Here is a 13059-nt window from a genome sequence, read left to right as displayed (position 1 = left end):
CCTGTTTACCAGTGCATGGGTAAAGAGAAAAACCCTTTACCAAAACTTTGGGGAATATCCTTTCATATATAACCAACCAACCAATCAAACTATGCTATTGTTAAAATTATAAACAGTAGAGATGGCAGTCAAGACTAGCAATATAGTGATATTACTTACAACACTGTTAAGTATATTGCAACTGCACACTGCATATATTCAAGTATACTATATATGTAACATGTATACTACACAATGTGTTTAAGATGTACAGTATGTAATATGACGACAAGCTGTATTATTGTTGCTTTATGCAGTTGCAGTTTTCTTCCCCCCACTTTCACTACCAATTCCACTCATTTCAATCACTTCATTATCAATGCAATAAAGATGTGAAATTAAAGACTGGTCATTTAGAAAACAAAAACAAAATAGTGATATACTGTACATAAGAAAGCAGACCAGACAGAAAGAAAAAGAAAATAACTAAAATTTGGAAGTCCCTTCAAAATAAAAAAGCAACTGAACTTCTTTGACACTAGACGATGTGGGAGGATGCCTTAGTTTAATTCTTTGCAATCTATTGTATTTCTATGAACTGACAAGCAAAGGCTAAGAGCTGCTTTTAACTGACTGTGAAAGCTTTCAAACAAGGCCAGCGAAAGGATATGCCGACCCAAGGCAAAACAAAAGATTTTCCTGTTGGCCCCTCCAATTTTTTTCTGGCATCTTTTTCGTTTGCTGAATTTTTGGCAACAGTTCTCGATAAAATAAACTGAACATTGAGAGTTTATGAGTCCTGTTAAATTCATCCTCTTTGTCTTGCCACTTGGCACGTATCATTGCTTCTTGAGAATTAGCAACAGTTTATGTTTCCACTAACACTAGTTAAACATGGAAGAGATGAACGTAAAGGAAATAACATTCAATGGAACAAATAAAGCATCTTTTTAGAATTTCTGCATCTAAACGAAAACTAATAACATACTTTGTAAGAAAAGGTTCCATTCCAATTTCAGTTCTGAAAATTCTGTCACACAACAATTTTGTTGATATCGCATTTATTGCACACAAACTTGAGTATATTAGAAAATGTTGAGTAAATTAGAAAGAATAACATGTCTTTTCTGTTATTTTCGTCTTATTTGGAATGAATTTCTACAATTCAAGCTAAATAAACTACATTGTTATGCAGTTTTACTATCAACAGAGCACCCAAGATTTATCAAAGTCAAACCAAAATGATGCTTTAAGAAAGTAAAAATCATTTTCTTGATGAAAATGTATTTTTCCTTCCTTTCCAAATTATCGAACACAAGTTTGTGCAACTTTAATATATAAAGCAAAATGATACTTATAAATATGCACATCGTGAAATTACGTGAATCCAGTTACAAATTATGAATTCATTTGAACCAGCAAAATCATTTTCAGTTATTTGAACTTTTCCTTAAAAAAAGAGAAATCCTTTAACACCTGTGTGCACGTACGTACATGTATGCAATTCCTCTGTCCAACAGTTTTAACACCAAAATGTGACATCAGCATGCTATAGTGTTGTTATTGATTTTTTCATTTCCCCAAACAACGGAAAGATGGAAAGGTCACGCTATTCAGGAATCTTACATCACTCGGGGATACAGAAGCTGCAAGACTACAGTAAATAATGGCTATATATGTAATTGAGACTGTAGTCAGGCATGTGCAAAACTTCTTTAAAGCTTAAAGGTTTCCAATCTGCTATTAAAAGCTGCTTCTTTTGTCATTTCTTTACCCATTTTCTGATCATTTTTTTTATCAAAACCACAGAGAGTATTAATAATTCAAACTCCGATTCCACTCTCATCAAACACAATCAGAAGACGTTAAAGACATGAAATACTCCGTAAGATTTTTTCTTCTTCATTATTTACATAAATCTTCATTAGTGCATAATTAATGAATTGAAACACTTCCAAACATTTGTTTTTGTTCAAATAGGATAAGTACGGTGATAAACTGAATGAATGTTACTAAGACTATCAGTACATGTGACATGAATCTACACACATGATACAATACTTAGCGTGATATACCTTCACATTAACTATGTGTAGGGTAGACATCAATGTATGGAGCCATTGTACACTGTGTGATTTCAGAGACTTTCATATCCAATAGTGTCCATTGTGGAAACTTCTTGCTTGTTATTACTGGTACTCAAACATCCTAAAGAAATTCTAGGACAATATCAAGCATACTTCATGAACAATGTCACTGACCAACTAATTTAAACAGTAGATGTTAGTTTATTTAATTGTACATGGTGGTGTCCGTGCATGGAGCAATGGACAAAGGGTTCACTCAGCTACTAAACTGTACATACACTTCAGTGCAATATGTGTATGTGAACAGCTCACATGAACTTTAATAGGGGTCACTGCCTCATGCACACCAAAGGCTTCATAGTGAGCAGCTGTTTATTTTCACTTTCTGTTTTAATTGTTAATTTATTCACATCCACAGACAGACAGAACACAATATGTTGTGGTTTAATTCAAGTACAGCGCTATGCCCTTTGGGATGCTCTCATTGTACTGATGATGATAATGAAAATTATGGTTATGGGTAGAAATTAGAGCTAAAATTCCGGGCTTGTTAGTCTAAAGATCATCTGAAGACAGCTAATTGTGTATTTATCTTATACACTGTACAGTATAAAACAATGTTGACCACACAACAGTGTACAAGAGCTTTGTTGACAAATCTCCATCAATAGCTCAACCAATCTTATGAAAAATCTAAATGATTTCTATCCATAATGCAAGACTTTTTTATTCTTTTATTCGTTTAACGGGTCACAGTACTAGCAGAATAGCTTTTACTCCATTATTTATTGAACAAGAACATTACTACTTAATGAGGAAGTACAATACATAACATCATGGATGCAGACAATGCTATCCACAGTTAAATAACATACATAGTACCAATACATGTCCATACGAACTAACGGACCTGAACAGTGGAGCAAGACTTCCTCTATCTGGCTAAATCTGTATCCAGGCAATTAATCTGACACTACCGAATGTAAACCAGAAGTATCAGATGGTCACCAATTTCACCAATTAATGAAACTGAAACACCGCCTAAACTATAAACAATAGTATCCTTTTCCTCATTGACAAATATAATAGTCTCGTTTGACCCTTCGTTTTCTTAAATGTCTGTTAAAAACAGGCAGGATAACAATGCAACTGTTGGCATGTACAGTCCAGATTTTCAAAACACTTTTGGGACACATTTTTGGAAACTCTCAGGAAGGCTATTCCATGTGAACAATTATTAATGAACTCTGTAATGTTCTACAAGGTACTACTACTAGCAGAGACAGCATTAATTGAGTTTAATAAAAATGATAATAATTATAATAATTGGAAATGCTACTCCCTAAAAGTCCCTAGGTATGAACAAGTATACGTAGGGATCAAATCCTTTCGTACCGTTTTGAAGACCTCATGAAATATGATTTGATTCATTAGATGGAATGAATGTTTGTATGCACGCAAAATTTATTTGTAAAGTTGGCTGTAAATCTTACAAACATTCAATCTTGAAACAGTGGATGCAGTATTACTACCCAAATCTGATTGGTTTTTGTAATTTATGAGCGATGATACAAGTTACATGTCTCCAGTTTACTACAATATCAACTTTCCTCACCTCCCTATTAAACCTAGTCAAACTGGTCACATTTTGGCAAACTGTCCTGAAAGTCCATTTGTTAAAAAGAATGAAGACTGGTGAAAAGATAACATTTGAAAATGAACTAACAAGTGCAGGATAAAATGTCCACGTACTTCGCACAACTGGTACATATACAACCAAACCTACATGTAAGGGGCGATCCTGTCTGAAAGAAACAATACATGCAATTGAAAACATGAAAAATTCAAGGATACTTTGTTATTCTTTGTAGGTGAACTAGATGAAGAAACTCCTTTCTGACTTCAAAATAGCTCCACAAGAATGTTTGTGTATGGTAGAGTGGGAAGAAGGTCAGTGACCTTAGATAGGGCCATTGGGGGGGGGGGGCGCACAGTGCAAGAATGTTACCAATTAATAAGCTAGGGTAGATAGGTGTATGTAGGTAAAGGAGACAGGTAAGTGAGGAGTCAAGTAAACTGTAACTTGTGAAGTTTTATTTAATGTTTTAAATTTAAAGCTGCGGTTGAGTTAATTTTGTTGAAATTTTCAAAGTTACTTTACCCTTACTAAAATTCCATCACAGTGGAGGCAGTAGCTTGACCAGTTAAATTATCTAATATCTAGGCAAAAATTCAGTGTCCTAGCAGTAGGTTAGTGAAGTGCAGTATGAGGATATAATGAGGATATCATCCCACAATGGAGCTAGAAAGTTCAGTTAGGCAAATTGATATTTCAACTTTCATTCTCATATGATTGTCTTTCCTTTCAAAAAAATAGAAGGTGTTATCCATTTTCTTCCAAACATCTCAAAAACTTGACAAGTTCTTTAATCATAGAATTCTCTACCCACTTCATGCACAAAGCATTGATTTTCTTCTGCTTCAAGGCTGTAAGCATATCCCACTTTAGGCTTTGGAAAAAGCTCTTGAAAAAATAATCCACTCAATTATTCCATGATTAGCAATTCAACCTACATGTTCACTGCAATATCAGGATCAATCAATTTTCATTGTCGGATGGAAGATGCAAGTGTTCTGCTAGCCATCACACGACTGTTAAAACATACAGTTTGTACTACAGTAGTAAGGTAGTGGTCTATAGATACATATCATGGGTGCAATACACATATAACATGCATGTACTATTTGACAGGGAGCTGATCTTGATATCTATATATAGATATGTATCACTCTGTGTAGTACTATAGCATTCTCATTGAAGCTTACATCCTTTTACCTGCCTGTATCATACATTTTCATCCCTATATATACTGTATGCATCACTGTGGGTACTCATAGCATCCTTATTGAAGCTTACAGCCTTTTACCTGCCTGTATCAGACATTTTTATCCCTATATATGCATCACTGTGTGTAGTACTATAGCATCCTCATTGAAGCTTACAGCATTGTCCCTACATGTATCAGACATTTTCATCCCTATATATATGCATCACTGTGTGTACTAATAGCATCCTTATTGAAGCTTACAGCCTTTTACCTGCCTGTATCAGACATTTTTATCCCTATATATGCATCACTGTGTGTAGTACTATAGCATCCTCATTGAAGCTTACAGCATTGTCCCTGCCTGTATCAGACATTTTCATCCCTATATATGCATCACTGTGGGTACTAATAGCATCCTTATTGAAGCTTACAGCCTTTTACACATGTATCAGATATTTTCATCTCTATATATATGCATCACTGTGTGTAGTACTATAGCATCCTCATTGAAGCTTACAGCATTCTACCTGCCTGTATCAAATATCTTCTAAGCGATTGAGGTGAATTTTCAAGTCGATTTCTGTGTTCAACAGGCAATTAGTATAGTATTAAAATTAGTACATTAATATCACATAATTTGAAAATTACATTGTTGATGATCTGTTGTTGAACCACAGACTTATATCAAATATTCATGTGTAATACTTGTGGATAACCCTCAACTTTAATAACTAACTTAGGGATATTTAAAGTCGTCAACCATCAGGCTGCTCCCGAATTACCAATGCTGTTTCGCCAAAATAGATGAACCTTATGTCCCACAAACTTAATGTAATATTTTATGATTCAGTTGCATATCTTTGAGTTTTACTCATAATTATTTCATTCCTGGTGGTGCAATATTTGTGGACTACGTGAAAACCTTCTTTTAATGGTCAACTTTGGTACTACTAGCATTAAGATAAATCTATTAAACACATAATGTAGCTTCAAAGTGGAAGGAGACCACTACAGACTAGTGAGTTCTGGTAATGCACTTCAACAATCCTGGAATATCAAGTAATGTTCAGCCTGAAATTAACTCTGTTCACCCAAAGAAAACATCAAACTAGAGGAGACTACTTGTTCAAAATAGGCCTTTTGGGGATAAGCATATATCTGGAAGGTTTATGGCAAAACAAAATTATCTGCCCACTTGAAACAGCAAGCTTTGCAATAACACCTTGTCCTTAAACTACAAACAAAGAAAAAACTAGATCTTGACAATCAACGTTAAAAAGTATGGCACTTGTATAGCTAGAGTAAGAATATGGAACTCCAATATACTGTATTGCCCCAGTTATTTGTTATGATAAAAGGAGTTTCCCACGCACTGAGAACAGCAGATTAAATACATTACTACTTATAGGTTTGTGTGATCATCTAAACAGCAAGGCAGCATACCTCAGTCCTAGTCATGCTTTGGCAACTGAAATCCCCAAAACTTACTGGTTTGGGTAAAATCCAAAAACGATGGCCAGGATCGAAATAACGATGGAAAAACGTTAAAACAAATCTAGATAGAATCTATATTTTGTGTAGTTTCCTTCAGAATGGTACTATGGTACCGTCTATTTATTATATTCATTGTATTTCTTTATAAACCTGCAGTAGTTTGGCTGGCAATATGATTTCGGCTCTTCACCTAGAGAGATATACTTGGGGTCACCTCATACTTACACAATCAAACAATGACTATATTAATATCCCATAACTAGTCTATATAAATATCCCATAACTGGTGAGTGCTCATGAAATTATGTAAAACAGATCAAGTTCAACGTTTTTCTTTGTGTTGAATGCTAAAATGTTGCATTGCATCTAGTCAAGTAAGTACAAAACACGAAACATGTCCTGGTAAACAGAAGCCCATTTGCTCAAGCAAGTTTATTTGTTTAGAAGAATATGAGCTCAGTGCATGTTGTCACACAATCCACACGCTGTGTGTCGAGGTAGATGGACTGAGGCAACAAGAGACGTAATGATAATAATATGCATTAATCAGACTGGAAGGAAGTTAATTTATAATGCTAAACAGCCCGCCGTCCATGCATGTGCGGAGAAAGAGCTGAATGGCAGGACTAAGCTCATACTTCACGTCTGATGGTTGTCGAATAAACACAGTTCTAACTCATTCTGGGTCTGATTCATTGATTGCAAGACCATTTCAGATGGGAACATCTTAGAATGCTTCTGTACAAGAATCACACCTTACCTTTATCAGCCAGGGCTCGAACCCACAACCTCTCTCATGCTAGCTATCATTGTTTGTAATGTCACCGAGCTTAAGGCATTGAACCATATCACTTACAGCATTACAACAGCATCATGATTCAAAACTTTCTTAATATGATGAAAAAAGACCCCCCCCCCCTCCAGGACAAAAGAACAAATACAATATGAAAAGAACGGAAAACAAAATAGAAATTGGGAGAAATGGGAAGAAACAGGACAACAGATCACAAAGAATGAGAGAAAGAATTTATCATAATTTGAACACTCAACTGCTTAATTCACTATACTGTGATACAGTACAGTTGTACAATGAATGCAGTGAGCACTGTACAGTGCTTACCTCTACTTCTCAAATTGACTACATCTCCTCTATGTCACCAGAATATTACAGTAAGAGAGACTGGGACTTTACATGATAAATAAACTTTGATTTAGCTGTAAATTCAATGCAGCGCAAGTTTTTGAACCATCAGTTTTTGACAAGTGACACATTCCAACACGTTATGTTAGCACATGTGTTTTCATTGAGCGCAATTAAAACTTCCTAATAACGTAGAAGCATTCAATCAAAGTACATCCTTTACTATTCAAGTTAAGAGAACAGGGAGCATACAGTATATACAGTATATATATACTGTATCCTACCAGTACAAACTAGGAAATTTGATTTGTTAGATTATCTTTCTTTCTAGTAGTTGTTTAGATGACAAAAAGGAATGTTTGATTGGCTGATATTAAAGAAGAGCTGTTCTGTGAGTTTGCTGCCACTTAAATTTCCATGAGTACAAAAAGGTAATTTTTAGTCTATTTTATGATGACCATTTTAAGAAATCACCTTAAAGCAATTTTTCATATTTTTTACACTAACATGAGCCCATTATGATCTACTTCATGAACTTGCTTAGTGAAGTATCACTTGGATATAACTGGAGTAAAAGTCAAATTTTCCTATTTTTTCCAATTTTTCATGACAATAATACTAAATGGACAATGGAAAACTGACTGAACATTGATAAACAATGGGGGGAAAATGAGCAAAAAGGTTGTTGATTAGACTGAAAATTGAGCCAGTGACCTCAGGGTTACAAACCTTGCACTCTACCAACATAGCTATAGTATACAACTCCTAGTTGTGTCAATCTCTATTCATAGCCATTTCCTTGCTGGGGGCACCAGTCAGAAGCCACAGTACCCTTACATACCATCCGTGTAAGCCAGGATCACACCCTAGTTTCATACCATACAACATGGAAAGCGACTGGGAAGGGATTTCAAGAAAAATCTGGCTTTTTATGTACAACTACATTTAAGTAAATTAGCAACAGAAAACCAACCGGGAAAAGAGCGAAGAAATTTCTACCCAGTGAGAGTTTCATGCTTCTTGATCTCCCTCCTGAGTGGATATGTGCGATATAAATCACCATTATTATTATTCCATACATGTGCCATATCATTGCCATTTCTTTGCTTGGGAATCGCCACCGACTACGGACTGGATAACCATTGGAATACTGAGAGTGACTGGAAATGAAAACATGTTGTTTTTTTTTGGCCAAAAATATGTTACACTCAACTTTAAAGTCACTGCTTTTAATCTGCACTGCATTCCGTTTATATCCCGAATCACTGACTTTGGCTTTAAAACTGACATTTTTCAGATGATAAAATAAAACTGTAATGTAACTTGCCCACAAGTTTGTGAAAAATATTTAGGAACTATATCTAATATCCGTGGCACTAAATACATAGACACATTTACAGTAGAATGAGTATCAACTACTCAATAATTACAAAATTTGCAATTGAACATTTCATGATACATTTGCTTGTTCAGAGAATAATTACTTACTGTGTGAACATTAACAGCCTAGATCGTCATCCATTAAACAAAAGTACCGCATAATATCTCATATAGTGAACTTTAAGGAAGAAAGTTTTTCACACGCGATGCAATTTAATCACCAATATTTAATGGTCTATGTTCAATGAGCAACCATACAATACCAGATGTGGGTTAGTGGAGGTGTAAGCCTAAACTGCATCTAGACAAAAATCCAGGATTTTGGTCAATTCAGATTTTTAAGGCATGTGAAGTATTACACATGTAAAGGTCTTTGACCTTTCATATTTGTTTTCCTCCTCTGATCTGTAGGGCTTTCACAAGTATTGTAAAGTGCACTATCATAATTGCTAGTGGTTGAATGTCAGCTTTACATCACTCTCATGCTAAAAGGACTGTGAATGAACAAATGTTATCAGCACTGGGAAAGATTAGACATTGCCCCTGTTGTAGTGTAAATGCACTGTGCTTGTAGTAAGTGTTGCCATCTAGAGCATTGCGACAGTTCATCGCCTAAATCGTCTTATCAGCTTTGTTTACAATCAAGGGGTGTGAGTGACAAGCAAGACAACAAAAGGAACTAAGGCAAGAGCTACAACAACAGTAGAAGGACTCGAAAGTGTGAACAGGAAACACTGTTCCACAGTGATTCTGGCTATAGCCTATCATGCCAAGCAATCCAAAACAGTACAGCATTATGTGCACAACGGCTTAATTTGTTTTTCTCTTTAAATATGGCACATTGTCCAAACAGAAGCTGATATTTACATTAAGTATGGTTTAGTTGTGGGACACATTCCAGCAAGATTATGAACAGAAAGGGTGCCTTGCAAATTACAAATTTTTGCTCAGAACTAATGCATTTCAAGCTAAATAATAGCAGACCACATCTGCTTTTGCAGATTCAGGCCGTAGTTTAGTGCTCAAATTTTGTGTAGCAGTTTTGAAGTCTTCTGAATTTGCTCCCCTTATAGATACTACGATTCATGTGTATTAAAAATACGGTTATGTATATTTGAACTTGTATAGCAATTTGACAAATTTCAATAGTGTTTTATGATGGGATACTGGGGTCGCAGTACAAAATATCGCCAATTATTGTAAGCCAGGTAGAAAAAAGTGCAGATGTACAGGAGACAGGTAGGAGAGGAGTGATGTTAATACTAAGATTCTGTTGGCAAGAATCTGCTACACTTGTATAACAATTCTGTGTGAATTCAAGTGATTCACACAGCATGTTTAATATGTCAATTGAATTTATTGCCCCGGATACCCTCCTGCAAAGGTTACTGCAAGTAGTTTCTTGTTTTCAAATCAAACATTAATCAATGACTGTGTTGTAAATAACTTACCAACGGCTGGGGCATCGTAGGAATCACCCAGAAGGATCTCTGGAGCCGAGTACGCTAGACTACCGCATGAAGTCTCTAATTTTTGTCCTGGACTGTAGAGATTACTAAATCCAAAATCAGTCAGTTTCACTACTCCTTGTTTCTTGAAAAATATGACATTTTCTGGTTTAAGGTCCCTATGAACAACATGCATCTTGTGACAATAGGAGATGGCCTGTACTATTTGTTGGAAGTATGTGCTAGCCAGATCCTCGTCCAAACCGTTCTCATGTTGCATAATATAATCGTACATGTCGCCCCCATCTCCAAGCTCCAGAATCAAGTAAAGCTTGGACTGGGTGTCAATGACCTCATAGAGACGGACAACATGAGGATGCTGTACCAATTTCATGCATCTAACTTCCTGAAAAAGATGAGCTAGGGAAACTTCATCCAATTTAGTCTTGTCGATCACCTTGACGGCAACTTTTTCACCTGAAAGATGCGAGAGAAGGTCAATAGTTACAACCTGTGAAATATAAGTCTGCTTTACGGCTTATATGGATGAACTACTAAGCTGGAGATAAGAATACATCCATGTGGAAACCATAGCAGGGTGAAATGTTGCTGGTGTTTTGTAGTAGCACTGGGTCATTATTTCTCTAACAAACCATGCAAGATCTCTGCACTGTACAACTTTCATTTACTTTTTAAATGCACTTACAGTAGTTGCACAATGACATAGATTCAGTCCAATAGAATTAGGTCTTTGTACAAGAAAAATAAACAAATAAATCAAATTAAAAGAAAGAAAAATTGTGTTATGATCTGTATGAACATGGTTGCTTTAGGTACTATGACCTGTCATTGACAAGCAATGAGTGGAATAAGAAGTTGATATGACATTAATAAACGGCTCTAGCAATGAACCCAAGTTTCATGCAAACCATCATTTTGGACTTAGCTATTCCCCATTGAACCACTAATGTTGCGATTTAAAAAGCCAATGATCAGACATTCCTAAAATTCTTCAAAAACATTGTCCATTAGTGATAAATACAACCTCAAGTAGAAAATGGTTCAGTGTATATTAATTCATACCATTTGATGACTTGTGGTGTTTTCAATAAACCTAGCAAAACCCTTGTCAAAATGTCCCAGTTACTTAAAGAATATCCTACTGTTAATCATCTAACACGAACGCCTTGCCACATCGTTATCGAGCCCTATTACAGTCTTCTGCTTTGCAACATTGCAATATGCAGAATTGGATTCTTATCACGGCTTCCCTGGCCTACGGAGTCACAACTTACAAAATTAAAGGTTCTAATGTTTAAACGCTTCACGTAAGTTTGGAGTGTTTCACCCTGTGAAGGTCTGGGTACATTGATAGGGGTTTTGTGCTTGTAGTTTATCCAAACAGCAATGTACATTGCTTGTTAATCGAAACACTTCTCTTACAACATAAGACAGAAGCTATAGCTGCCCTGTGTGGAACAGCCTGTGTATTTTGTTCATAATATTAATAGCCTTCATTAGACAACACCAAGTGTCATATTTGTTAGCTCAGCCCGAACTCCCGAAGGATGACTGCTATATTTTCATCAAGATTTGGTTGTCTGACAGAAATGTTGATATCTTTCTTTCTTGGATGACCATTTTCAATTACAGTAGCCTTTGGCAGTAAAATGTTGCAGTTTATATAACATGAAGCTTAAGTCTGAAGTGAAAGGTAACAAATAACACATCTTTGTACTCATCTGGTAATACTTCATAGTTATAGGCTGTGATAGCTGAATGGGTATAGCCTAGTTCAGTACACAGTATGTAGGCTAGTAATCGAGATGATACTTGTATACATATATACCGTACAAACCTGTGAATACATGTTTAGCCAACTTGACAATAGCGAAATGGCCGCGTCCGAGTGTCCGTTCCAAGTCGTATAAACCGGCAAATTTCCCATCGTAACTAGATTTTCGGACTAAATCAGTCATCATTAAAACAATCCACCCTTTTTAAAATAGCTACTGCATCTTTGTTGTACTTTTCTCCTTAGCTAGTACAGAAAATATTTGATTTAGTTGTCTCTTCGGTTGGACATTTCTTATCATTAGAAAAGCCGGTTGTATTTGTGAACGTTTAGCAGTAGACTACACATGTCAGTCGTTCTCAAACTTCTCAGAAACGACTCACAAAAGCAGTACGTACATTTGCAATGCATTTGCTCGTTCGCCGTAGAAACAATCTCAGTTCAGTAGTATGACGTATATACGTCAACAAAAACGTCATAACATTTGCGGAAGCCAAACGAGCAAGACAACCAGAATGCAATATGCATTGAGGTTTCGATGACTTCAATGCACTAGTCTTCTGCTTGTTAGTATAACCAGATTTAGTTGTTACAATAACACTATGGCATGATAAACACAGGTCAGTCTACTGTATGTGGCTATACACACCTCCACCAAAAACAATAGGGGTATTGTTCTCAATGTTATGAATCCACACACCAAGTATTAGAGGTATCCACGATTTCCATCGTTAGATATCTTGTAAAAGGTTTTTCAGAGTTTGACCTCTGGTGACCTATAGGAGATTTGACCTCACAAGACAAAGGATTCTTGTACTCAATATGGCAAATCCATATACCATGTATGAAAAGTATCCATGATTTCTACCATGAGAAATCATGTTTTGAAGGTTTTCAGGCCTCTACA

The 13059-nt window shown here is 35.8% G+C and overlaps 1 protein-coding gene across 1 annotated transcript in view; it reads right to left on the bottom strand.

Moving 5' to 3' along the window:
• Positions 1 to 12519, bottom strand: part of LOC139965821 (uncharacterized) — a 52028-nt gene extending 39509 nt beyond the window's left edge. The window contains exons 1-2 of the mRNA XM_071968574.1: positions 12216 to 12519; positions 10361 to 10834 (exon numbers count right to left, since the gene is read on the bottom strand). Of these exons, the coding sequence (XP_071824675.1) occupies positions 10361 to 10834; positions 12216 to 12339 (598 nt within the window). The 5' untranslated portion in view covers positions 12340 to 12519. The remainder of the gene's footprint in view (positions 1 to 10360; positions 10835 to 12215) is intronic.
• Positions 12520 to 13059: the final 540 nt, after the last annotated feature.

Source organism: Apostichopus japonicus, chromosome 3 (genome assembly GCF_037975245.1).
Source record: "Apostichopus japonicus isolate 1M-3 chromosome 3, ASM3797524v1, whole genome shotgun sequence".
NCBI lineage: Eukaryota > Metazoa > Echinodermata > Holothuroidea > Aspidochirotida > Stichopodidae > Apostichopus > Apostichopus japonicus.
This window is presented reverse-complemented; position numbering and strand designations above follow the sequence as displayed.